The following is a 26,955-nucleotide window of genomic DNA, read 5'->3' as shown; positions in this document are numbered from 1 at the left end:
TTTTCAATTTCACTAAATGATGCCTTTATTTTGTGTAATAGTAATGTCTCCTCTCTTGTCCTCATTCGTTATTGTCGTTGTTAAGGCCCTTATCCATTGTTATTATTATGTCCTCATTCGTCATCTTCATTCTTGTCTTTATTCATCACCTCTTAGTGTGCTTTTGTCTTTCATTATTGTCATTAATACCTTCATTCATTGCTATCGATGCATCATTAATGTTTGGTCATGAGGCCCTAGCCCTACTTGATATCTTCAACCCTAGGATCTTGTTATAGTCAATGTCGCCAACATAGACTCCATTCTCCATCACCAACAAGGAGATGCTATTATCCTCCCCCGAGGGATGAGAGCCACGACGAGAGACAAACAATGATGAGGAAAAACAGGCATTTATAAGAGAAACACAAAAAAAGAGAGGTTTTTCCAATATATATATATATATATATATATATATATATATATATATATATATATATATATATATATATATATATATATATATATATATATATTCACCCACATATCTCTCCCGTTCTAATAGGCCTTCATGTACAATTCGTAAGGATCAGTTATTGCCACTAGAAACCTACATGCTGTGATGTTTTCCCTAAAATCAATATCATTCAAGTTAAAAATGCTTATAAAGTGGACACTTTTCCGTATGCAGCAAACAGGCAAGAGGGTGGACATAATTCTTTGCATTAAGAAGCACAGCTATAGTACACGGTCTGAAGATTTCCTCTTGCAAACTACTAGTTGTATGAAGCTAAATTGGCGAGTACAGCAATTGCCGTGTCTAATTTACACAATTTCCAACAGCTACAAATAATTCACAACCAAAACCGCAACATACCTCTTTCACCTTTAAAGATGAGGAGGTAAGAAAAGCTACTGAGCTCACCATCTCCACATGCAAAGTTCAGCCCGGTGATTATCATCCGCTCAACATCTGACTGAATTTAAAGCCTAATTCTTGATGCTATCTTAGCTTACAATTTAGAAACAACCAGTGCATCTTCTTTTATCACCACCTTTCTTGCATCACTGGATAAACCGGTACATCACCAGAAGAACTTGGCGGCATGTACATGTTCAATATGTATCAGTTGATTCGTTCGTTATCTTGTTTCTTATATAAACCTGCTTCACAAGTCTGCTAAACTTTTAATTAGGCGATTGTCCTCAGCCACCCAAGAAATCGAAGAAGAGCAGCATCCAATATTGGAGATCTTTTTTCAAGACCTGCAAGAAGAAATAAGAGGGATCATATGAAATTCTGATTAGACTAGATAAAAACCAAACCAAAAATCATTCTCCTACAATCACTGCACAAGTTAATGTGCTGTTCCATGCTGGCACGTAGTATGCCTGCACAATACCAGTATAGTGAAAGGTATTGTCGAACACCCCTTGCCATATGAACTACTGCACATGCGCACCATGCTTGATCATGGTGGCAGGGCCCTGACAGTAAAATACCTGTCTCTTTGTGGCCATTGCAAGTGATAGTAAATCTGGAACAAAGGATTTGAATGTACCAAAATCAAAGATTCAATTGAGTGGAACAAAGGAATATGCATTATTTTTATTGAAAATAAAAAAAACTCATTTGACAAGTTACCACGACAGTTTTTAAATGAAACAAAGTGGCTTTTCATATGAATGTCTTAGGATACCATGATTTCTTTTGGTCCTACCCTACATCTTTTTGTTTTCAACATTCCTAATCATTGGAACTGTTAAACTAAAGTCTGCTTACCTATATCAGCAGCAACTCTGTGAGCACACATGATGCCTGAAAATGCAACAGCTATAACTCCTTGTCCAGGAAAACAGCTATCACCAACACAGTATAGACCATCTATAGCCTGCATGTCCCACTATGATTTATTAGCAAATTACTCATCAACTGACAATTACTTAAATACTTAATAATCACATCAGCTATCATTCGGCAGTAGCGCACATACAGTTGTATTAAAAGGCATCCCCAGCAATCCTTTTGGCACCTTGCGTGGCATCGGTCCATATGTACCATTATCCCGAGCAAGAAATCTTCTATGGGTCTTTGGTGTACCCACCTGTCATGACCATACAAGAAAGTCATACAAGATCTAAATCATTTAAAATTTTGTATGCATGCAAAAGCATATATATTAGTAAGCTATCAATGACTCAAATATTTCATTTAAAGCTCATTATTAGTCAGAAATATTTAATAAAAGAATGATATAGACTTATCCATGACTAATTTGATACATTTAGTCTCTAAAATAGATTTGTGACAACATCAACAGTTAAATGCCAATATGCAGTTTAAAAAATGAGGCTACAGCCAACCAACCTAAAACATGACCACCGAGTCTTGTTAAAAATATGAGTTTTAAGTTGCATGAATCAATGGCAGCTCCAATTTTTAACTCCTAACTTCTCTGAATCATCCATCTATTTTTAGCTAGGAGGGCATGTGCATGTGTGTGGTGTATTCAGTGGCATGGTATGTGGGGTTGTTGGGGTGAGGGGGTAATGGCGCATGATCTGGTTGAGACTGCAATCTGCACAAAGTTTATACAAACTTCAAAACAAAAGGCAGTAAGTACCATGGGTACAACTAACAATGTCACCAATTTTAACGGGAAGCATGCTGTAGTACCTCTTTAAGCACTATGGAGCTTTTGAGACCCGGAAAAAGTTCAGTCTCAAGCCGGGATATAATTTTATCAGCCACAAGCTCTTTTTTCTTTTCATAGTCCTTTGAACCAAGACCCTGGAACCATAGTAAATAGAGATTTATGCCATCATCAAAGTAAGATTTGAAACTAGAACCAGCATGAATTATGTAATTTCATTCCAAAGTATCACTATAGAGCAAGAGGCGAAGAAAAACAAAACTACAATAGAAGAGTGACCTTCCAATCTTCTATGCATGATGTGGTAAATATGTGAAGAATGTGATGTCCCTCTGGAGCCAAGGATGAATCAAGAACAGTTGGAATACTCAAAAATATACTTCCATAGGGCTTCTCCAAATTTGCCCAATCATCCTGTATTCATAATGATAGCCAAAAGATGAGCACACAACTATCCTACTTAATTATAGTTATCTCTCTATCAGAACTGAATCAAGGAGCTAGAAAGCAACGGATACCTCGAGAATGAAATGGTGGCAGTCTGTATCAGGAGGCAAAACTGTTGCTTTGACTCCCATGTGAATGGAAAGAAAAGATGGTGCCTTTACATAGATTCTCTGGAAGTTTTTCTCTTCCTCTGGAAGATCATCCATTTTCACAAGTTTACCTGTCATCAGAAAAAATTGTAAGTTGATATCAAGTGAGTAAAGTTAAAAAAGTTCGAATCTAGAAGTGGACAAAGATATCTCAATCAGATCCCAGGCAGAACTAAAGTTAGTTTATCAATGAAGCAAAACCCATAAAAAATTCATAACTATTCATGCAAGAGTACAATCTGACAAAAGAAATCAGTCAAATGAAATAGCTAAAAAACGGAAAGTTCCAATTATATGCAAAGAATCAATCTGTATGTTTTATTCTTTTTGAACAAAAGCTGGATGAAACAATGAAGCAGATAGTACTCAGTAGTTATGTATTCTACTGGATGCTATGACAAAGGCAATTGCAGTAGAAAAAATTCTAACAAGACTCATATTTGTTATTAGCACCATCTAAGGAGAGCTAAAGATGATTTTCAGTAATCAGCAATTGCTCTCTACTGTTTACCATATTACTTATCTCACTCAACCTTCAAGTATTTTTTGTAAACAGAGTCTTAGATGCTTTGACACCTTACGCACCTCTGTTATCTTCTTTTTAATAAAACTACAAGGATCAACAAAAAAGTAGACATTTAATCTATGTGAAGCACTGATAAAGGCTATTACAGTAAGAAAACAATACAAACTAGACTCATATTTTGGCATTGGCACCATCTAGGGGAAGCTAAAAAAAAAAATCATTCCACTGATAAACAATTGCCTTTCACTATTCACATATTACTTCTCATTATGACCTTTCAATTCTGCAATGTTATTGTCATTCAGGTGTCTTTGTTAACCAGCCTTCCGACCATTTGACACCTTATGCTGCTAGACATTCTAAGCTCATCGAGATAAAAGAAAATTTTGAAGATCAAGAATGGTGTTAATACACAAGCACACAAGAAGATCTAGATTGAAGTGAAACCAAGACTCAAGCTCAACTATTATGAGATAGAGGGAATTTACCAAAGGTATCCCATCTTGTTGCATTTGAGATTACAGTTGTAGCAAAAAATTCCCTTCCATCTGAGAGCCTCACTCCCACCTATCAAAGACAGAAACCAACAGAAAACAATGGAATTTGTAGAACACCCTTCTGACTCTGGTCAGCCTAACTACTGAAGACAGAAAAAGTAATGAACTACTGAACCTCATAAGTAATCACTCACAGCCTTTCCATTATTAAGTAGTATACTGGTCACATTTGATTTGTAAAGTATGTTACTGCCCTTATCAACCAAGCCATTTGCCAAAGCCTTTGCAATACCACCAACACCACCAATTGGATAATTGATCCCTCCAAAATGTCTGTCACACAGAACCTTTTGTGACAAAAGAAAGAAAAATTGATAGTTAATAGAAAAATTGTGAGAAATAAATTCATTATTTTGCAAAGGGAGACATGTTACCATGCTTGCATTGATCATCGGTGTCTGCAAAGCATTAACTGTGCTCACAATGAAACACTACAGATACATCACAAATTATTTTGACTCTTCAAGAAGTGCTAATTCAAAAGCTCTATGTAGACAAGAAGTTGCTCTGAACACCAAGACGTATAAATAGACTTTTCAATAAATTAATTCCACACCTCAGCATCAATGAAGGATAACAACTGAGGGTCCTTGATAAACTTCCGAGCAACATCCCCAGCATTTTGTGGTAGATAATAAGCTTAAAAAAAATCCCATAATTAGCATAAATGCATGAACTTTGGCTTTCATGCTAAGAACAAATTCAAATAGATTAGCCAATAAAATATCAAAGAGATATAGAAATCTTTCAGTAAAAAGATACATCTTTTTTATTTATAAACATAACATCATAACTTTCATTTTAAAATTCAACCATTACCAAGAGTCAAGCATTCCAATGGCTTCTTGAAAAACTGTCCAAAAAGATATAGAGGCTCCTCCAATGATTTCAATTCCAATGAATTCAGTGCATTGAAGATCTATTGATGCAGGAACTAAAGAATGATTATGGGAGCCACTAAACATATCTGGCTTGAAATAGAAGCCTCTAGAAAAAGAATTAGAAAAAGAATGACATACCTTCCAACACTCATTATAGAATTGATGGATACCCTCCTTCTCATGAGGGAATTTATTGATTAGCTCTGCAATGAACTCATTATACCCTCTATGCACACGAACAGATAGTTCACCTGGAAGATGAAAGTGAACAGTTGTAGGGTCAGGTATGACCTGCATCTTATGCCCAACTGCCTCTAATGCTTGTGTAATTAAGTTTAGATTGCCCTGCCAGTGACGTTACAGCAATGGTCAGCAAACAGAAACAGTTAAAGGTAAATATAAAGTAGTACCCAATTTATGCATCTGAACTGGACTTGGAACATACTCAAAATGTTGGAAAGCTGAAAACTTCTATATTGAACTAAGTCTAGCAGTTAGAGATGCACTAACTGGCCCAACAGGGGGTCAGCATGGAAAAGAATTTTCTGCTGAAATTTGGCATGCAAATTTATTAGCTTAAGAATCCCTTCTTATAGATGTTTTTTTCGTTTTTGTTTTTGTTTCTCTGCATCCAACATGCTATCAAGTGTGGCTAGCAATTTCCACAAAATCACCAAGGGCCAAAAACTTATCCCATTTGCTTGCCAAAGGAAATAGGTATGCAACCTGGAATATGTTGGTATGATATTAGAATCTTCCCTCAAAAGTAAAAGGAAATCTTCAAAAGTTCTAGACATAAATTCATTTGGCATGATAATCTTGTTTTATTTAGTGCAACCTAGTACGAAAAAAGTCAGATAATGCTGTCAACAGGTTGAATGTCAATAAGCCTTTCTACGTGCTTGCATGGCATGCATACGACACCAAAATCCACAAAGCATAAGAAAAAGGATTTGTCATACTTTGAATCTAAAGGCAAGTAAAGACAGATATCGGTGACAAATTAGTGAGTTTATCGGTCTCCATAGTTAATTTCATCAATCTATACATCATCTATTGACATGATCAAAATAAACCACGAAAGTCACGACAACACCAGCTCAGTGGCCATCCTTCTGCTAGCTACGTGATGGTAACATGAGTTCTTCGTTGTCAGTTTCAGTTGCAACCAGTACAAACAGCGACGACGGCTAAAGTTCCCAAAAGAAGAATTATAAACAAAGCTTCTGGTTCAACAAACAACCAAATTCAATATCAAATGTGGATAAAGAGCTCACCTTGTCGCTAAATCCAAACATCACCGATGAACCAACATCAAAAGTAAACCCATCCCTCTCGTAGTACCCAGAACTGCCCCCAGGAATCACATATTTCTCCAGAACCAGAACCTTAGCCCCCTTGGCCGCCAGCTGCGTCGCCGCTACGAGCCCTCCAATCCCGGAACCAATCACGATCGCGTCGTACTCCCTCTCCATTCCACCTCCACTCATTTCCCTCTCCGCCGCTCTCTCCGGGGTCAGGACCGCCGTGGGGGACCTTCCTGCCCTCCTAAACGCCGGTCTCACGGCACGCCTCCTCCCGAAGCAGCACCGCCATAACGCGGGAGGAGGTGAGCCTAGACACCGGCGGATGAATCCATCAGCGTCAGGGGCTGGAGAGGGTGTGAGGAGCTGAGGCCCCATCCGAAGCATGGCGCTGGCTATCGGATTTGGAAGAGAGGGCCGAGCTCAAAGATGAATTAGGGTTGGAAGAGAATCTTTGGAGGCCATCGCCGGGATTTTGTGGAGGAGATGAGACAAATCAACGTGGGCGGATAATAGAGAGCACGATACGGCTCAAACTATGGGCGTGGGTGGCCAGCGAACTCGGTAGTGCCGAGGAAAAGCGGCAAGCGACATATATCATTTATGCATAATTTATATTCAATTATATATAAAAATAATTTATAAGGTTGTCCCCGTCATTGGGGCCGTTGGCTGTACAATTCCAAACTCCAAACCGAAACGGTTGTAATTGTTGGGCTGGGCTGGGCTATAGATTTTTAATTGGGCTTACATGTGCTGTCGAACCAGTTCTTATTGGGTTTCGCTTAGGAATTATTGCTTTATTATCCCCGAATTTTTCATGAATATATTGCTTGAATTTAGAACGCGACCGGCGGGGCCAAGCGGCTGCCGCACGCATCTCGGAACAAGTGGAACGCAGGTCGTGGAGGACGTCCGGGATTTGTAGGGTCGACCAAGTGTTGATTTCTCTGCGGATGAACGGTCACGATTGCAGCTGGTAACGAGGTAGGTTCAACGAGGGTTGTCACGCGCGTGTTCGCCGAAGAACACCGAACCATCATACACCACGTGGTACGGCCACTGCACTCCTAGCCGGTCTACCTTTGGCTCGACGCCACAAGTGTCCCTCCAAGTGGACCCCGTGGATCCTCCCAATCAAAAGACCGGTAAGCGGTTCGAAGAGTAGGAGAAAACACTGTATTAGCTGTCGGGATCCACCACACCTGTCGCCAGCGTAGACGGCAACGCATCACCCGCCTGTTGGAGCGGCGCAATGATTGGGTCCCTCCAACGGCTCCGATTTCTTCACTCCTCATGTCTCCGCCGTCCGATCCCCTCTATGTTGCCGTCACCCTTCACGTTCCTGCCAGCTCACGTCTCCCTATCCGAAACTATCCCCACTGGCGTAACTCGTGCGACTCACATTATAACCGTACGATTGATCCAAAAACTTATCCAGTCCGTGAAAACAGTCTCACGCATAGATATTCCTATACGTAAATTCATACGATGAGATTCATACTCCAGCTATACTGCTCCAGCGAACGCCACGTCATCGACCAAGCACGTTGTGCCATCCTGTGTACCATAATGACTCTAATATCCCTCAGAGCTCGGCTCCATCACGCAAGTCGTTAATGTATTTTAGGAAAAGTTTAGGGGTATATTTGTAATGTGGTAGTGGCATTTTGGTAGATAACGTTTCGTCTACATACGTAGTTTGAAAAAAAAATCGGCCGACCTTCTCATCAAGCACAGAGAGAGCGAAGTGGTCGTTGTGCAGCGGTGGGCGAAACGGAGTCTGCCGACGGGGACACTAGGGTTTCCGTGAGGGGCGCGAGATTGGGACTCCGACGCCGGAACTAATCGATCTTGAAGCGAAGTGGGTCTCGGAGCCCTTTGATCTGAACTCGAGGGGTTTGATCTCGCCCCGCGAGTGCGGATCACCGCCGCTCCTCGCTCGACACGCGGATCGGTCGCGCCCCTTTCGCTCCCTTCCGCGCAAGCGATCGAACTCTGCAGGTACTGAGCAATCTTATAATTGTTCGTGATCTTCCGTGTGCTACGAGATTTGGCGAATTGACAACGTGGAACTCGAGGAACGTGTTTGATTTCTTGTAGCTTTAGTGTTTTTGGGTCTGGATCTCGATCTTAAGGGAAACATCGAGTGTGGATGATCCGTTGTGTCTAATTCAGTAGTATTTGCTTGAAATGCCAGATTGTCGATTGTAGTGTCACGGGTGATGCGTGTATCAAAGAATTGAAACAGATTTTTAGTGTTGCTGCAATTGTTATTGTTTCAGAGTTCAATTTCTAGTTGGTGGTAGATTTCTATTCTGAAGATGGAATCTGGTGATGGAGTTGAAGTGGAGCTTAATAAAGGAACAGTGGAGGAGGCTGCAGAGGCCAATGGATCTACTTCACTCGTAAACAAGGAGAATGCAGTTACCGAGAATGGCACTCATGCTGTTCATGCAGATAGTGGCTCCGAAGATACGTCAAAGGTTGTTCTTGATTCTTCAGTAGACAGGGATGAAGGGCCAACATTTGCTACCGAGAACAAAGTGACCGATTCTTCTAAGGTATTTCGTGATTTTTCTCTGGTCTTTTCCTCAAAGCTTGAAGAATAATATTGAATGGAGGGTGAAGTGCGACTCTATTTCGTGCAGAGAGGTGGATCTGATCGATTCAAGAAGATACAGAAAAATTCTGGTCGTCTGAATGGTTCTTTAATTGAACCTCCGAAGAAAAGGAATGTTCTATCACAAAGTTTCTCATTTTCTTCCAAAGGATCTCTTGCTAACAATTTGCATAAGAGCACCACTTCTTTGAAGCAGTCTAAAGTCGCATCGTCAATTACAAATGGTTTGATCTCTCCTTTTTGCATCCAGTTGTTTCAAATAATTACCTCTTCCATGTGCTAATTCTTACAGCCTCACATTCAGGTGATCCTGCTGCTAATCATTCTGTTTTCACCACGACATCAAGTGCTCGGAAAACAAGGGTGAGTCAAAAGTGAGGTGGATTATTGCTTTCTTCAAGATGAGCTGTGGGCTAATTTTGCTGACATTTGTAACTACTTGTTCATCCCTAGTCTGTTAATACTGGCGCAGTGGAGGCAACTACAAATGGCTCTCCTGCTGAAGATGCACAGTAAGTTCTTATTTTATAAGCAGAAAGATTTTTTCCTTCTCCTTTATATAACCCAAACGCTTACAATACTTTCTATTACATGTTTAATGATGGTTATATGAATTTTAAAATGTTGAGAAAAACTTTAGTTTAGGGACATGCATCTTTGCATACATTTTAGGAAGTGAATGGAACTTGAGTAAATCCAATGCCTTTCCACATCAAAGGCATAATTTTTGTATGCACAGGGAATCAGGCATGAAAGGCATTGCCTTATTTACCATATTTCTGCACCTGTTAATAATGTTGCGTAGTGCAGACCATGCTTGTCTAAGTTTATTTTTTGTCTTGCCTATGATGTCTGACCAATAATTGCTTGACACCATATTTGATCAAACTGACTTCACCATGTAACATGATCTTTTTTATTTTTGATGCAATTGACATGACACAACAGTTCAAATGATGGCAAAACAAAGTCCTTGAGATGCACATTGCCAGCAAAAGAGGATGATGATGCCCACTCTGCTGCCTCGTAATGTTTCATGCTTATCCATTATACTTCCCGTTATTGAGCTTTTCTTGTATGCAATAAAATATGTTTGATGTTTATGTTATGCTTTTTCTAGAAGTTCAACACCACGTGCAAGAAAGAACACTGGTATTGGATTTAATTTTAAGTTGGACGAGCGTGCTGAGAAACGCAAAGAGGTTAACACATTCAGTTCTAATCTTTTCAAATATCTCTGTTCAAGACACTTCTTGAACGAATTTGTATTGTCTTCTCAGTTTTTCATGAAGCTTGAAGAGAAGAATCATGCCAAAGAACTGGAAAAGACTAACTTGCAGGCAAAATCAAAGGTGATTGTTCTATTCAAACTTGGGCTTTCCTTGTCCAGTAAAGCTTTTGCAGACAACATGGACTAATTTCTCTGGAAAACAATATCTTATAGGAGAATCAAGAGGCTGAGATCAGAAGGCTGAGGAAGAGCTTGACCTTTAAAGCTACTCCAATGCCAAACTTTTATCAGGAACCTGGTCCTCCAAAAGCCGAATTGAAGAAGGTACAATCTTTCTTATTTCATTCTTTATTATGCATTCTTGTTAAGTGCATCCACAAGTTTTAATATCTCATTAATTCATAAGCTGATTTGAACAATTTCAGTGATATTATTGTGCCAATACAAATAAATAGCCTAACTGAATTTTGTCCTCTATCTACAAGGATATATTCAAACATATATGCACTAAATTTGCTTTTAAACTGATGGTTTGGCCCGGCTTGCCACAGCATGGTCATTAGATTCTGTGTTTTTTGGCATTTGACTCTTTTCAAGCTTTTGTACGTCAGTTTCCTTTTGAGAGTAATTGCTTAGTGCGGTTGTAATTTGGGAAATGTCTCCAGTTTATCCTTTTCTGAATGATTTCTTCATCATATCATGATTTGTTTCTTTCTAGAGAGTTTGATATTCTCTGATTTGGGCTGCTGATGCTCTTTATCAGGTTGTAGTTCATTTTGTTATTTTGTCTCCGGAAACTTTATTAATCTGGTTTTCTTTTTACATTTGTGATAGTCTTTACACAAGGCTTCCTGTTGTAAATGTAATAGGTCTCTATATTTTCACAAAGCTAATGATTCTCTATATTACCTTATGTTCAAGCAAATAAAGAATCTAAACCAAAAATAAAAAAATGATTAGAAAGCTACACTTGATTGAAAATACTATTCATTAAAGAAAATTAATTTAATAAAAATCTTGGACAGAAGAAATTTTATTTCGAAAGTGAGAATGAAATGTGTGAATAGTGTGAGACGACTGAAGGATGAAAACATGTCTCACAATAGGTTTGAGATATGTGGGCATGTTCTTCTCTTTAAATGATTTTTAAGGATTTAAAGTGAGACTAGGGTGACCATCCATTTTGCAAATTCTCTTCTCCTTTATCTATAATTTTTCACCTGGACATCAACCTTCAGGCCACATAAAACCTACAGCACAGCTTGCTGTCTAAGGAGTTTGCATCCGTAACCTATCATTTCTCATACATTTACCAATTTATAAAAATCATATCCAATATCCTTTGGCATGAACCTTAAGGCCGCATAAAACCTACAGCACAGCTTGCTAGCTTGCTAAGGAGTTTACATCCTTAACCTATCATTTCTCATACATTTACCAATTTATAAGAATCATACCCAACAACCCACATGATACCCTTGGGCATGCATGATATGCATATCAGGCATGACATGCCTCATGTATATCATGATATGCATGGTACCAAACTTCCATCCCTGATATGCTGGTGCTAGATAAGCATTGCCTTAGTGTCAGCACTTCTTTGGCACAATATCTGTCATGGATAGTACCATGGCACACAATTCATGGAACATAATATCATCAATTGATATGTAACTTGTTTCACTGCAAAAATTGTCTCCATAACACACACTTGACAATTGTTGTGTCATACTCTCACAGCTCCTAAGAGGTTATGATTTACATTTTTCATTAAGGTAAATGGTACAATCTACTAGGTAAAAAGGTTAGAACCTAGTCTTGTGAAACTTGTAACACCTTGATTTGTCTTACCTTATCCCCAGAACATTGGCATAATCATATTCCACTTCTTGATCGTGTATAATTTATTGGTACAGTATGCTTCGCTGTAGATCGATGTATACACTTGCAGGCAGTTTGTCTTTCGTAAGAGAACATATTTGATATTATCTTACTGCTGCTAATCTTCTGCCATTTTACAGATCCCTCCGACGCGTGCTAGGTCACCAAAGCTTGGACGTCGCAAGCAATCTGTTGCTGCAGCAAGTAATCCTTCAGAAGCTGGTGACTCATGTCAGAGCCCATGTGTAACTGCCAGCTCCACCAAAATGAATGAGGGTGCCGCAAGCAGCAAGAGGAATGCAATAGCTTCAAAGAACCCAAAGCAGAAGTCACTTTCCAAGCTTCCATCGCAGAAATCAAAAACTACGAAGTCGGACGCAAAATCTATGGATCCTAAAGTTGATGAAGTCAAGACAGAGAACGGTGATGACACAACAACGGAAGTCTCTGCAGAAACAGGTGTTGAAACGGTGCCAACTTCTCCTGAGGACGTAGTCAAGGAAGATCAAACAATTGTTGCTACCTTTCCTGAAGCCAATATCGCACCTCAGCAAGTTCCAGTACAAGGTTAAATAGTGTCCTCAGTAGTTTTACGCCCATCTGTGAATAGAGAGAAAGTGTTTTGCTTGAAAGGTATGGTGCCGTTCTGTGTTGTGCATTTCGCTGTTCCCAAGTAGATGCTGTTTTTATAAGACTTCATTTTGGTCCATGTATATTGATTGCTCAACTGTTTTACCGTTTGATTTATGGTTGGTAATACTTGCAGCTGAGTCGATGGAAAATGCATTGTTTTGGGTGCTTTCTTTTTCCTTGTATTGTATTGTAGTTGGATGACGTCTTCCTTTTCTACTTATCTTTTTTTTTTTTTTTTCTCCGAGCATATATGCTTGGTACTTGATAAAAGATAATTTGGTCGATCGATCATTGGTACAACGCTCGTAAGGAATTGTTCAATTTGGACGATAGGCGTACTCGTATGATTTTATCCTTTCGGAGCATGTGAGCTCCAAAAAACCTCTCTGAGGCTCTTAGCTCTCATGAGCTATTTTTTGAAGTTGACATGCTATGAAAGGATAAAACTATACGAGTACACGCATCGCTCAAAGTGAATAATTTCTCGTAAACATGCACCAATGATCGACCGATCAAATTATCTCTTATCAGCACCGATAAATGCCGAAACGAACACAGTGACATCTTTTTTTTTTAATAATCGAGATATAGGCATGTCGAATATATGTATATATATATATATATATATATATATATATATATATATATATATATATATATATATATATCAAAATAAGTTTTAACAAGTTAATTAGAATAAACAAGGAAGAAGCAGTAAAAAAAACTCAGGTTAAAAAATAAAATAGATGAATAATAGGTTAATAATGAAACTATATTTTTTTTTAGCAGTAAAAAAACTGAACAAGTTGACAAGTCAGCATATTACCTAAGGGAATTTTCCTTGCGACACAACATGGCAGGAAGGCTTGTCTGAAGTGGAAGAAGCGTCGCGAGGTCTTAGGGTGCACGACAGTGGCCAGGTAGTACTGGACATATGTGGGTTGCTTGGTGCGAATGGCGAGGGCGTGCGACGGTCGTCGGGTAGTGATGGACGCTGGTGGGGCACTAAGGAGCGGGGGAGAGAGGATATTGACGGGACACCGGTGGGCACAAACTTCACTGGACATCAGTGAAAATGCCGACGAGACGTCGTGGAAAGGGGGCACTCGGGGTGAGGGCAGAGGCTTCGCCGAGGAAGAAGGGTTTGCTCGAGGGTCGGAACGCCGTGAAGAAAGATTCACCGGTGAGGATGAAGGGGTAGCGCCACGTGCCGAGTAAATCCCGAGCAATGATGTAATCAATAAAATTAAAATAATAATAATAATAATAAAGAAAAAACATGACTGAACACATGTCCAATCACGTCGGCGACGAATCTGTGCTCGACACATGTCAAACACGGTACACCACCCAAATCAACACGTTCATGCTTTCGTAAATCGGTATACTTTGGGATACGGTAAACCAGAGGTGAGTAATACGCGCATAATAGAATTCGGATGCCTTGGAAAACCGCCATCTACAGACTCCGTGGCAACCTACAGCCGATAGAAACAGATGCCACAGACATAAATAGGTCTGTCTCAATCCATGAATCAGATGTAAAGGTATGTAGCGGGAAGAGGAGGCGACGACGGATCGACTATTCGCGTAGGGGCTCCCAATGTGTGAAACGTTGTCCGCTCAGTTCATCTTTTCGATCTTGTACATGCCTTGAACGATGTGGAGGGGTTTACATTAAGCTTGACAGCCAAATTCCATTGTTATTGTCGATCGCGAGTTCCTCCGTGAACAGAGAGAGAGAGAGAGAGAGAGAGAGAGAGAGCAGCTTCACAAGGTTCAAAAGCGAACATGTTATTAGGCCGGTCTAACTCCTACACAAGCATCTCACACGCTGTTGTAATGTGCACGGCCAGATGGTCTTATAGAAACAGAAGTTAGCAAACGTCTCAAAACACAGTCTCGAGCACCAGACTGCTCAAGTTTGGATCCATCGATCAAGTTTCTAGCTAACAGCAGGGAAAACTAAGGAACACATGAAAGGTTTATTTTTTATGAGTCTTATGCTCAGTTCATGAGAAATTTCAGATCAGATCTTCAAAGCATGCATTGGTAGGACCAAACGAGTTCATCTGAAAGAAAAATCGAAGAGTCGAGATGGGACAATTGCAATATTGTTGGACGCTTAGTCTTTGAGACCTGAGTTGAACCCCGGTTGGGTTCAACCAGATAAGTTATTCGATACCAAAGGAGTAGCAGCCCTCCGCCCCCACACGACTCTTCTTCCCTTCCACGCTTCATCTCTCTCTCTCTCTTCTCTCTCTCGCGCGCGCGCCTGAAACCCTAAGCATAGCCGACTCTACTCCCTGTTGCGTGCAGGTCGATCGGCGACCCTAGCAACCAGCGACCAGTATTCTTCCAACTGTGGCTTCGCTCGGTACCTCCCCTCTCCCTCTCTACTCGCTCGCTTTCTCTCTCCCCCCTTCTTCTCTACCGCAGCAGCCCCGCCCACACCGGGAGGCGGCCCCCGCTTGCGTCCGCGCGTCGGGGTAGCCCTCGCTGGCACCTATGCGTCGGCATACTCTATGCCTCTCTCTTTCGGATGGCGTCCCGTGTCTGCCTCTTAATTTCTTTCGACGACCCTTCTCCTGACAACACTACTTAGACCAGAGCAAAAACATCAGTCAACTAGATTGGGAAAGAAGAAAGAGATCAGTGTTTTTCAGCTGGAGATTCTAACAACATGCTTTCTTTTTTCTTTCAGTGATTTCCCTCTTTTTCCTTGCATTGGATTAGGGAAGGCGGAAGATTTGATTTGTGCTGTAGTGAGGAAGAAGAGTGTCACATCAAAGAGACGATGAAGGTATTGCCCAATTTCACTTTTTGTTTCTTTCTATCTTTTTCTCTCACTTGTGTCTGTTTGTGTTTTCTTTCCCAATCGATTTCGGTTTCTTAGCGTTGCTTTCTTTATGTCTTAATCTTTTCCCCCCCTACGTGGAAACAGATTGCAGTCGAGGGCTGCTTGCATGGAGAGATGGATAAGGTGTATGACACGATTCGGCATATGGAGAAGGTTGAGAACATAAAGATCGACCTCCTAATCTGCTGTGGTGACTTCCAGGTCTTGCAATTATCAACTTGTTTTATTAGCATTGCAAGAATATTTGAATTTGGAACAAAATCTTATCATTATCTTCTTACATACATAGAATGTGATGAATTCGTTTCTTGAAATTGACAAATCATAGCATTAGTTTTCACGTTCTCAACCAGTAAGTTTGGTGTATGATAGTTGCTAGTCGGATAATGGATTAATGTATAATAGCGTTATACATGTTAAATACATAATTTTCAAAAATAATGGCCGTTAGAACCTGCAAAAAAAAAAAAAAAAGGGAGCAAATTTGAGGTTCTATCCTAGTAAGCATACTAGAGCCTCAGGACAACTTGAGGCCGCAGCGATGGAATAAGAGAAAGTTTAGACCAAATTTATCATGTGTAGATTGATATCTAGCTAAAATAAGCTTTTTTGCATTGAAAGAAAACTTGACTTACACGGTAAAATTCTCAGATTGAAAGAAAACTAAAACAATCTTTATTGTTTACACAAACTAACCATTGGAGTCTTGTTTCCTATTAAATAATGTCTTCTGGAGATTTTAGGATTCCTCTTAACTAAACCAATTGACATCCAAAATTATATTAAACTATTAGATTTATGCCTAAATTCTAAATATGTGTAGAATTTAATCTATGATCCCAGGTCTGCCATATAATTGGATGGCATTAGCTTGCTGTTGCAGTTGATTCCATACTTATGATTATTGGGTCCTGTAATACAGCGATGACATTGTGCTATGTAGAGGATTTGGTGGTTACGACCTTTACTGCAATGGTAGGCAATTTAATTATTCCCCATAAGGAGATTTGTTGTCAACATTGCTTGCTATATTTGTAGCAATTTTTGCAAGTCAGTGTCCGTTGCAATAGATAATAAGAAATTCTTTCTAGGGCTTCTCTTAGTTTCTGTATCACCTACAGTTTGATGGACAATTTAAGTAGCTTTGGAATGATTTTCATGAAACCAAGTTATTTTCTTTGATTGGTAGTTGACTTTTTGATGTTGATTGGAGGATCCTTAGATGGTTTCTTGACTGTGAAAAGTTGTTTCATCTCTGGAAAGGTTTTTTCCACTTTCTTCTCCGCATAGCAAATTGTTTTTATTTGATGACCCAAAAACTCATACTTCGTGGTTTCGTTTATCTTCTTCATGGCATTGGAAAATTGCATCACATCCTATGTTGACATCATCTTTGTGGGATTATGGGCTCTGTTGTCAATTTTGTTGTAGTTCCACTATAACCAAAAGCTACAATAATGGATCAGAACCAAGTTGTGATTGACTTAATGGTTTATCAGTTGTGGTTGAACTTGGACTATGACTAGACTAAGACTGATCCTACTTCAACACCCAAACTACTGTAGGAGTCCATCACCTCATGTAGTCAGTAAAAGGCTATTATTTCTGCCCAAGGCTTTGATGTGGATTGCATAGTTTCTATCTCCTAAGTGGAAGCCAACATTTTGGGGGCCATGAAGAATATGTATTTAACGAGTAGGCAGAACCTGTTGTAGCTCTGCTTCCCTGAAAAGTGAAATTTGAGTTACTTCTTATGATTGTGATAAAGATGCATTTTATCTATCTACACTAGGCATTACATTTGTAATGCCAGAGACATTGACCATGCTTGTCTTTCCATTATACTTTTAATTTATAAATCATTTTTAACAATTGATAGTTTAACATTTTGAAATATGGATATCTTTCATTTCCCACATTATTCTAACATGTGGTAGCGCTCTCCTTTATAGTTGGGATTTTTTTAAATAATTGAAATCTTTCAAGCATGTCAAGATGCCTGCTTGCACAATGCACACTCATATGCATATCATTTTTTCTTGCTTGTAGAACCCTGCATATGTATTTACCTTGATTCAACTCATGTCTTTAACCATTTAATTCTTTGTCCAAGCAGGCAGTCAGGAACGAAAATGATCTCGAGAGCTTGAGTTGCCCACCAAAATATCGGAGTATGAACTCTTTCTGGAAGTACTACTCTGGACAAGAAGTAGCACCTGTTCCAACTATATTTATTGGCGGGAACCATGAAGCATCAAATTATTTATGGGAACTGTGAGTTTCTTTATAAGATAATTAGTAGCTTTGAAGATAGAAGGCATATTTTATATACATTACTAAGATTAACATCAGATGTTCATGTGGTTGTAGCATTAAAAAAGTGTTGGATATCTAATCCTAATTTGGGTAATTTTTCAAGATAATTTAGTATATTCAAGCATATTGAGGCTTTTATTTGATCTTGCATTATCAGTTTAAAGACTATCTCATGTATGCAATGATTTGTCATGCTAAACTAATCAGACTACAGCATTTATTTTGTTTTTGTTTTGTATGTATGTGGCTGCATGCATATTGGCCTGACTCAATGCCTTTGGTAGGTATTATGGAGGCTGGGCTGCCCCTAATGTATATTTTTTGGGCTTTTCTGGAGTTATTAAGTTTGGCAATATTCGAATTGGTGGGGTTTCTGGGATTTATAAGCAAGGCCATTATCATCTAGGCAAGTTTACTCTCCAATCTTGTGTCCTTGATAAATCTATGCTGAGTTATGCTTTTATTTTGTTATTTTGCGGATTGTTACAGAAGAGCTTATTTCGCTTTTTGTTGTCCATATTATATTACTATATGCAGATTTTTGCCATACCATTTTCCTATATAGTTCATTGTGATTTTATATGCCAAAATAAAAAAGCCTTCTCTGATCACATATGGTCTTGTCTATATATTTTTTGCCTTCCTGGATTTACTTTGCGAACCTATATAATCTCTAAGTTGAATCCAACCAAGATAATTGTTTGATCACACCTTCATTGTGCTATCAAATCATAATGTATTCTTTTAGCAGGACATTTTGAGAGACCACCATATAATGAGAGTGATCTTCGGTCTGTATACCACGTACGGGAATATGATGTAATGAAGCTCAAGGACATTAAGGAACCTATAGATATTTTCATATCACATGACTGGCCTGTTGGTATCTATGAATATGGAAATTCGAAGAGGCTTGTTCAACGTAAACCCCATTTTGAAGAAGAGGTACACCCAGTTCATAATTTCACTTCACTGTGCATATTAAGCTGTTATAATTTCACATTGATTTAAAATAGAGTGAAATAGTTATTGAACTTACCATTGCCTCCTGATCAGTTGTATTAGCAGTACGTTTATGCATATCTGATGATATGTTTATAATCATGTTTCAAGGAATCATGATTAGCATTAGAAGCTGGGATTGGGATTGTTGGTTGGGTTAGTATATTACTGAATCAGGTTGGAATTGGCTGATTATATTAGTTTTTGAATTTGGTTTTGTGATTTTCGAGTGGAGATTCCGTTAGTTCTTGGTTTCTCAGGGTTTTGGAACTAAATAGTGGATCCAATAATTCTTCAAATCATGCTTAAAAGGAGGTAATCTGGTCAAATTAGAGCCAAAAGCGCTGGTTGAATCACGATTACAGTGTATCTTTCTTATCTAAATTAACATAGAATAATCTGGAAAGATAAAAGAAAATATTTTTATTTATGAACAATTATGCATAAATTCGATAAAGGATAAATTGAAAAAGCTCATTTAGGATGATATGAAAAAATGTTGTAAGAGACCTATAGATGTTCTAGTTAAATGATGTGAGACAATTAGTAATTAATCATGTAAGGATAGGTAGAGGAAAATCTAACAAGGTCCTACCAAATGGTCTTTGCAAACTATTTATGAGTATCCAAAAAATATGTCTCTTTAATTATTATCTACGAAATTGGATGTTTCCAGTAAATATCCGATACATAACCCAATAATTATGTGACAAGTACCATATTTTTCATGTATCCAATATGGATATGGCAAGCAACTTGATGAATCTGCGATTCATTGGTTGGACAATTGTATATATATTGATATACTGAGAGTATTATGCTGAAAATGAATTTTATGCACTGTTAACATTGATGCTATTAATGTCTGTTGTCTAATTACTGTGCTTCTTCAGATCAGGAAGAGGACTCTAGGCAGCTTGCCTGCTGCAGAGCTGCTAAACCAACTTAAACCACATTATTGGTTTTCTGGTCATCTTCACTGTAATTTTGCAGCTGTTGTTCAGCACAGAGAGGATGGGTCTGTCACAAAGTTTCTTGCTCTTGACAAATGTCTTCCAGGTCGAAAATTTTTGCAGGTAGAGATTCCATGTTTGTTGTTACTACAATGATGCATATTGTATGAACTCCATTGAAAACTAAACTCAGTTAAATTCTTAGATTGTTGATGTCAACTCAGATCCAGGCCCGTATGAAATTCAGTATGACGAGGAGTGGCTTGCAATAACGAGGAAGTTCAATAGTATCTTTCCGTTGAGCCGAAAAACTGTTCATTTGAGGTTGAAATTTCTATTTTTTAATTCATATTTGATACACATTGACTTGTAGCATAATCAAAGTGTATGATTTCTTTGATTTTGCATGCAGGCCTGAACAGCTCGACAAGCAAGATTATCGTGAGTGGGTGAGAAATAAGTTAATCACTAGAGGAGCCAGACCTTTTGATTTTGTGCAGACTGTTTCACCCTTTGATCCTTCTCGGCCAATCACCAGAAGTTCAACATCTGGTAATAATAGGATCCATGATCAAATGTGCAAACATGAGGCAATTGAACTCTTCTATTTTCTTTTCTTTTTGTTGCAAAAACTGTTAGTGTTTTTGTAGCTAAGATTCGTAATACTTCCATTTTAAATTTCACATATAGGTGATGTGCTAAATCTTCCTTTCCTGTTTTTTCATTTTATGTTAAAGACTGAATTTATCATTGTTTTTTTTTTCTTCTCTTGTATATATGTACATAAAGCATGTTTGTTTTGGTTTTATCTGTGAATCTGTAGTCCCTTCATTAATTAATTATCTTTCCACTTGTTATGGAGCTTCAAATATTTATTGCTTACGGATACTTTTTTTCAATATCTAAATTGACCCTTTTATTTTCTTTCTACCCTGGTTGAGTAATTTGCCACATTATTCTCCCGGCTCACGGAGCCAATTCCATTCCATGTGTCCATTTTTCGGGCATGCAAACAAGACCTGAGACACTAGTTATATGATGGGGTGCCTCATTCATCTTTAGCAGCAATAGAACAATCCAGTAATTTCTTTGTGCAAGAGATGATAGAATATTGTGTTCAGCATCTGATTGAAATTATGTTTGGCCATTTCCTGTTTAGATATAACTTTGTTTTCTTTCTATGGTTTGTGGATATGGCCTTGTTGCTTCTAGTCGTAAGGCTACATGTATCAGTACTTTGCTTTCCTATTGTTTATGGTCCATGAATATGGTGTGTGTTCACAATTTAATGTCTAACCTGTTCCACATACCGCAGGACATTGTCGGAACCCTCAGACAGAGTCATTGTTGCAGTTGCTAGAACTCCCATATCTTCTTGACAATGTTGCAGAGGCTGGCATGCCATCACAGAATCCCAATTTTTTTAATACTAAAGGTATTTGACTTGTTCCTTTGCCCTATCTTATGGAAATCTCAGCTCTTCTCCATCTGTGTTTCTTTTTAATGTGTGCATCCTGTGTGGTGCCTTGATGCATACAAAAAGAAGGTGAAAATTTGAAGACATGCTATATAATGATGTGTACAACCACCAAATTTTAAGATTGACAAAATGTGTAAAAGGTAAACTTGGATATAATTGCAAGTAAAGAATTGTCATTAAATATGTCATACAATTGAAATGAATAAGTCATAGACGATAACAGAAATTGTTGGACTATGACTACCAAGTTGTTATTTTGTTTTTAATCATTTGAAATATATCACAATATGGAAATGAATGTCATGGATGATGACAAAAAAATTGGACTTGGACTACCGAGTTGTTATTTTGTTATTAATCATTCAGAATATATGTTCTGCACTCATATGAAGTCTCCATGTTCTCGTATGACATGCATTCCTATGGGCAGTAAACAGAATCATGCCTCCTATATGTTTAATTCCACTACATACTTCGAGCTTTTATTGTCAACATTATCATTTATGCACGTGCATCTTTGGAATATCATGGCGTGTTCCTCCATGCTTTTGACTGAGAATTGACTGCTATGGATTTCATGTGGTGCATGGCAGACGCTTGGAATCAACTGTCTGATGATGGAAACTCTGCAGAAGTGGGTGATGTGGATGAGCTCGAAGAACTTGCGGAAGATGAGGATGGAGATGCTTGATATTTGCCACAACAGAGGACTGATCTCTTGGTCAATCAACAAGCAACGAACCTGTTGTTGTTCCAACACTGATCTTTTTGTAAAATCCCTACTTAGCATTCAGAATTTATGATGGAACGAGTTGTAATTGATTTTATCAGCATGTCATTTCTTTTTCCCACTGCGTGTCATGTTTATTCATCGCCTGTGCTGCTCAAAAGCTTCTCAATATTGCTGGGGCTAATAAGTATGCCTGCGTTTAATGTGCACATCAGTGAATGCGTTCTTGTTAGATTTTTGACTAGAAACGTTTTAAAGTAAAGTTGAATACACATTTGAGTTATGGATAGTTATGATCCATTTTGGTTCTTGTAAAGTTTTTATGATTTATTTATGTCAAATAATTTTATATGTTTAAAAATATAATATATAAATTTTTTTTATCAAGTCTGAATTAATAAATATTAGAATTTAATTATGTGATATGTTAATTTATATTTATCGATGATGGGAGGTGTCATCGTAAAAATGACCATCTATAATAGCATCGAGGTATTATGTTCTAGCAGGAGATCGTACACACAACTTGAGCTCAAGTTATTATAATAGCTCAAGATCATCTCTCACTTTGTCTTCTCATATGCTTTCATTTATCGTGTCTATGATGTGGTGGTCCAGCGTTCTCTTACTTTTGTCTTCGACCTCTCCACCTTCATATGTTGTTATAACCTTCGTCACTTCCTTTTCCTTGATTCCTTTTCCTTGATAAGCTGGTCGGGGAGAACGAGCGGGTGCGAGAGGGCTACATGGACCGACTCAATCATTTCATTTGCCTGCTCTTCATCTTCATGATGTCGTGCTAAGGTGTGACTTAGAAAGTATGATTACTCATCGGGATTAGAGTGGGTGTCATTCATGGTGGCATGCACCATGGAGTCGATGAGCTGGATCTATCACTCATATTTGAAACAATATTAAAAGAGAGCCTTTGAGCTTTGGCAGATTGACGCCTTGTAGCGCCTGACACCAAACACCTTTCACTGCATTGAAAGAGACCCTTGAACAAAATCAAAGGCACAATGGTGTAGTGAAATCATAACAGTTGTGTATTCTGGTATCATTCATCTGATTTCTATGACAAGTAAATTCACCAACGCAAGGGAATCTCGTGCTAGCAGAAATGTAGGTACCTTCGATATTGAGCACTAAACCAAGCTCAAATCTTTAGAAAAGGAGTAGATCACTTTCACCGGGGCCTGAAGTTGCAAAGGTAGTGCCATTATTTGGAGAAGTTTCGGCACGATTGGCAATGACACCATTATTACCTGGTTCCATATCTGAGTGCACTGCAGCACTATGTGAGATAAAAGTACCAGGAGCTCCATTATTCTTGACATGGTACCAATTCCAACACCAACTTGTCTCCCAACTTCACAACCAATACCCGCCACAGAGTTCCTACGTGAAAATAGCCTCTCCCTCCTTCCTTTAGTGCTCTTTGTACCTATTGCAACAAAATGTGAAGGGCACAACCCGCATCCGCATTACCAGGATACTGAAAACAGCACATAAGCTCTGAATTAGCTCGGTGAAACTGCATTCAGACGAGATTTCAGAGATTCTGAGAACAATTGGAAGTCTGATGGTTCTGGTCCATCTTGGTTAGCCGAAGATTTGACTGGCCAGCAGGTTTGCTGTACAAGAAAAGGAAGCAGAACAATGCTGTGACATACTTATGTGAGAAATTATAATATAAACATTTACGAGTATACAGTCGAACCTTGGACTTGAAGTAAGAATATTTGTTACTGGCATGAGCCAGCATAATATTTGTTACTTCGGCAGAATCCCCTCCTGGATTACTTATTGGAGATGACGGGTTAGCAACAACTGTTGCAGGAGCTATTTCATTTTCCCCTTTTGGAGCTGAGGAAGATGTTAAGCCCACAGACGATGCAATTGAATTTGTGGAGAAAACCAGATACTGCAGGTGATCATGAGATCCTGATCTAAGCCGACCTCTTCAAGCAATGTGGCGTGCTCTTCCCATGGCAGCAGCAGCAACAAAGTGCTGGATAATATGCTCTTCAAATTCTTCATCACTTCCAGCTACTGGCAATTGCCATGAATAGGCGAGAAAGAAAGAATCTGTACATGCTTGAGAAGAACGATTTCCATACTTAACTCTAACGAATAACAAGAGAAGATCAAAGAAGATTTGAAGAACTACCCACATGTTGCAAATTGAAATCTCCATGCACTGGACGATGAAAAATTGTGGTGGTCCTTGCACGATCAAGTCTAATGCTGCTTTCCCTTTCTATGGCCTCTAGTAGTTCCTGGCTGACAAATCATCAGAAAGAAATCAAAACCTCTTAGCCATAGCAACAGTTAGAGCACACATTGCAAGATTACCCAATTCATATGAACCAGGTGGGATCCTTCAAACCGATGGACCGCCAACACATGGGACACCGAGATTTTCTCTGGCACCTAGTAGTGAAATAATTGAAGAGAACTTGAACTTAAAAATGAAGGAGTTTGAAACAGCAAATACATTCAACAAATACATCCAACAGGAATAGGAATCATAGCTTTCTCAAGAACACTGAGATCATAGATATTTCAAGCATATTGTACAAAAAAACCTAGCATATGGCATGGATAATAGCTAACATAAATCATCAAGCAAAGAGAGTCCAAAGAGAAAAGCCAAGCTTGTTCAACTACTATCATAGTAGGCACCTCAAAACAAGTAGTCCAATCACAACAACAAACATATGATGGCCGTATCTTTCGATTAAAAACTTTTACAAGACTATAGTCCGCATGCTCAAAATACATGTACGATGAACCAGACAGAAGGGCATTAACCGAGAGTATATGCATTGTAGATTGGAACTCATACTTGCAACAAGTAATCTGAAGAACAACAATCAAGGAAATGACAAGAGGACACCTACTGAGTAGAGGCAGGAAAAAGGTTAACCATCACTTACACGAATAGAAAGAAAAACAAAAATACAAAAGACACCGTACCGTTGAAGGATCAATTTCGCAGAGGGGTTCAAGACGGATGCTGCATGCATCACCACAAGCATCCTGAACTCCCCCTTCCACAGGAGTCCGAGCAAATGGCAAATGGCTCTCCCTCTTTGCAGTCCCGTCCATCACCAAACCCTATGTAAGAACCTCGTATCAACTAGAACAGACAGGGCAAAAGATCAATCAAGAGAAGCTAGAGATAGGACAAACTGTCGCAGCATTCTCCGAACGCATTCTTCCTAAAAAATACAGATAAAACCAGTGCCTCACCAAATCGAACCAGGATAGTATCACCCCTGAACTTAAATCAATGCAGACGACAAACTCAAATCAACAATTACGCCACAAATTACGAAAATTATACGAAGAATTCCCTTATACGGCAGGCACCGAAGAACAGAAGCTCCAATATCATCGAGAACCCAAAAGAAACAAGTACAATTAGGGCAAACAATAGATCGATCGACCGCAAGTCGAAACAAACAAGCGATCAAAGCAACGCCTTACACGAATCACCTCCACATTGGTGCTGAGAAGATCGAGGCGCCACGATACGACCCAGTCACCGCCAAAGGAAATGGGAATCGACGATGCGATGCGTTGGGCGTCGACAAGGGAGCCAGAGAGAGAGAGAGAGAGAGGGATTGGAGACAGTGTGTCAGTTGTCCCTTCCCGTCTTTCCTCCCCATTTCTGTTTCTACTGCAAATAATCGAGAAAGGATGGGATCTATAGTTTAAACCTTACTTTCCACACCAACACTATGCACGCTAGTTTGTCTTTAGATAAGATGAATCGGTTATGATAAGATGAATCGGATAGAATCTCCCGTCGATTCCAAAATGATAATAATATAAAATTAATTACAGTGTATCATATTTTTTGCCAAATCGATTCTATATTCATTCGAGAACTTCAAAGAACATTCCATACCAAACATTTATCGAACTTTATGGAAATGTGTATTCGAAATTATTTTCATACTACAAGAATCTGAATAGACCACCTCTCACCATTGCATAATTCCTCCAGAAGAAAACATCTAAACCAAAACCAAGGATTGTAAAGTATAATTGGCATCCAACCATCGACGATTTGAGACGCAGATTACTTATGTGTTGATGAGTCAACTCGTCCACCACGGCAACACATTAGTCCTCGACGAAATCGCTCGTCGGAATGCAACAGAGCAATCCGAAGCAGCAGCAGAGCAGTGGAAAAGATCCCACCTTGGACCAGTTCTCTTCTCTTCTACCACGAGAAAAGCCATTTCCCTTCTCACCGGAATGCCGAGAGGGCTGCCTCTACTCCTTCTGCGAACCGCTTCGCCAAAATCCGGCGCCGTAAAACTTCGCCCGCATCTCCTTCTCCAACTCCAGCAGCTCCTGAGACGGCGTCTTCGCGGGCCACGCCTCCTCGGTCCCTGCCGCCGCCAAAAGGAACCCTCCGTGAACGCTGAAGTCGTCGTCATCGTCCAAGGCGCCGTATTTGGGCCGCCAGATCCCGGTGGCTTTCTTCTTCCGCTTCCTCCTCCGTCGCAGGGCCTTCCGTACGAGCCCCTCCGGCAGCTTGATTACCGCGAAAACTAGGAGTTTCGCCAGGCCGCAGGGGCAGCAGCAGAAGATGGCTGCGCACTCCGCCGCCGTTTCTCCGGACGCCTCGGCGCAACGGGATCCTGGCTTCGGCTTCGGATTCTCCACGACGATCAGCGGCCGGAGCCTGCGGGGAACCGAGGCAGGCTCGGGTGGCGGCTTCCGTGCCAT

The 26,955-nt window shown here is 39.4% G+C and overlaps 4 protein-coding genes and 1 long non-coding RNA gene across 8 annotated transcripts; 2 read left to right on the top strand and 3 right to left on the bottom strand.

Moving 5' to 3' along the window:
- Nucleotides 1–686: 686 nt before the first annotated feature.
- On the bottom strand, nucleotides 687–7,057 carry LOC135645937 (prolycopene isomerase 1, chloroplastic-like). Of its 2 annotated transcripts, XM_065164862.1 has the most exons (13): nucleotides 6,471–7,057; nucleotides 5,332–5,538; nucleotides 5,132–5,231; nucleotides 4,869–4,951; nucleotides 4,687–4,743; nucleotides 4,447–4,599; nucleotides 4,244–4,322; nucleotides 3,152–3,300; nucleotides 2,913–3,047; nucleotides 2,657–2,770; nucleotides 1,974–2,084; nucleotides 1,763–1,871; nucleotides 687–1,245 (listed from the first exon to the last, which is right to left on the bottom strand). In XM_065164862.1, the coding sequence occupies exons 1-13, from the start codon at nucleotides 6,882–6,884 to the stop codon at nucleotides 1,172–1,174; spliced, it is 1,785 nt and encodes a 594-aa protein (XP_065020934.1). In that variant the 5' UTR covers nucleotides 6,885–7,057; the 3' UTR covers nucleotides 687–1,171. The 2 variants fall into 2 exon arrangements, with proteins under 2 accessions (XP_065020934.1, XP_065020935.1); XM_065164863.1 differs by lacking the exon at nucleotides 4,687–4,743 and having other exon boundaries at nucleotides 935–1,245.
- A 1,153-nt stretch (nucleotides 7,058–8,210) lies between these two features.
- On the top strand, nucleotides 8,211–13,005 carry LOC135580853 (protein WVD2-like 4). 2 transcript variants are annotated; one of them, XM_065161343.1, is made up of 10 exons: nucleotides 8,211–8,501; nucleotides 8,783–9,061; nucleotides 9,149–9,344; nucleotides 9,425–9,483; nucleotides 9,574–9,632; nucleotides 10,069–10,146; nucleotides 10,244–10,322; nucleotides 10,401–10,472; nucleotides 10,565–10,675; nucleotides 12,376–13,005. In XM_065161343.1, exons 2-10 carry the CDS (start codon nucleotides 8,822–8,824, stop codon nucleotides 12,805–12,807), a joined length of 1,326 nt encoding a protein of 441 aa, XP_065017415.1. In that variant the 5' UTR covers nucleotides 8,211–8,501; nucleotides 8,783–8,821; the 3' UTR covers nucleotides 12,808–13,005. The 2 variants fall into 2 exon arrangements, with proteins under 2 accessions (XP_065017415.1, XP_065017414.1); XM_065161342.1 differs by having other exon boundaries at nucleotides 10,241–10,322.
- A 2,060-nt stretch (nucleotides 13,006–15,065) lies between these two features.
- Nucleotides 15,066–22,330, top strand: LOC135580849 (lariat debranching enzyme-like). Of its 2 annotated transcripts, none has more exons than XM_065162548.1 (11): nucleotides 15,066–15,245; nucleotides 15,573–15,671; nucleotides 15,813–15,929; nucleotides 17,845–18,002; nucleotides 18,329–18,450; nucleotides 18,793–18,989; nucleotides 19,940–20,122; nucleotides 20,205–20,323; nucleotides 20,412–20,551; nucleotides 21,315–21,434; nucleotides 22,073–22,330. In XM_065162548.1, exons 2-11 carry the CDS (start codon nucleotides 15,666–15,668, stop codon nucleotides 22,168–22,170), a joined length of 1,260 nt encoding a protein of 419 aa, XP_065018620.1. In that variant the 5' UTR covers nucleotides 15,066–15,245; nucleotides 15,573–15,665; the 3' UTR covers nucleotides 22,171–22,330. The 2 variants fall into 2 exon arrangements, with proteins under 2 accessions (XP_065018620.1, XP_065018621.1); XM_065162549.1 differs by having other exon boundaries at nucleotides 15,067–15,245; nucleotides 18,796–18,989.
- An 877-nt stretch (nucleotides 22,331–23,207) lies between these two features.
- LOC135644711 (uncharacterized) lies at nucleotides 23,208–25,933 on the bottom strand. Its single transcript, XR_010498569.1, has 5 exons — nucleotides 25,189–25,933; nucleotides 24,565–24,642; nucleotides 24,384–24,492; nucleotides 23,930–24,297; nucleotides 23,208–23,843 (listed from the first exon to the last, which is right to left on the bottom strand). It is a non-coding gene; the product is annotated as an uncharacterized LOC135644711 (long non-coding RNA).
- Nucleotides 25,934–26,496: 563 nt separating this feature from the next.
- Nucleotides 26,497–26,955, bottom strand: LOC103996494 (uncharacterized). The gene has a single exon (XM_065161715.1). The coding sequence runs from the start codon at nucleotides 26,953–26,955 to the stop codon at nucleotides 26,497–26,499; it is 459 nt and encodes a 152-aa protein (XP_065017787.1).

This window comes from Musa acuminata, chromosome BXJ3-8, assembly GCF_036884655.1.
Source record: "Musa acuminata AAA Group cultivar baxijiao chromosome BXJ3-8, Cavendish_Baxijiao_AAA, whole genome shotgun sequence".
Taxonomy (NCBI): domain Eukaryota; kingdom Viridiplantae; phylum Streptophyta; class Magnoliopsida; order Zingiberales; family Musaceae; genus Musa; species Musa acuminata.
This window is presented reverse-complemented; position numbering and strand designations above follow the sequence as displayed.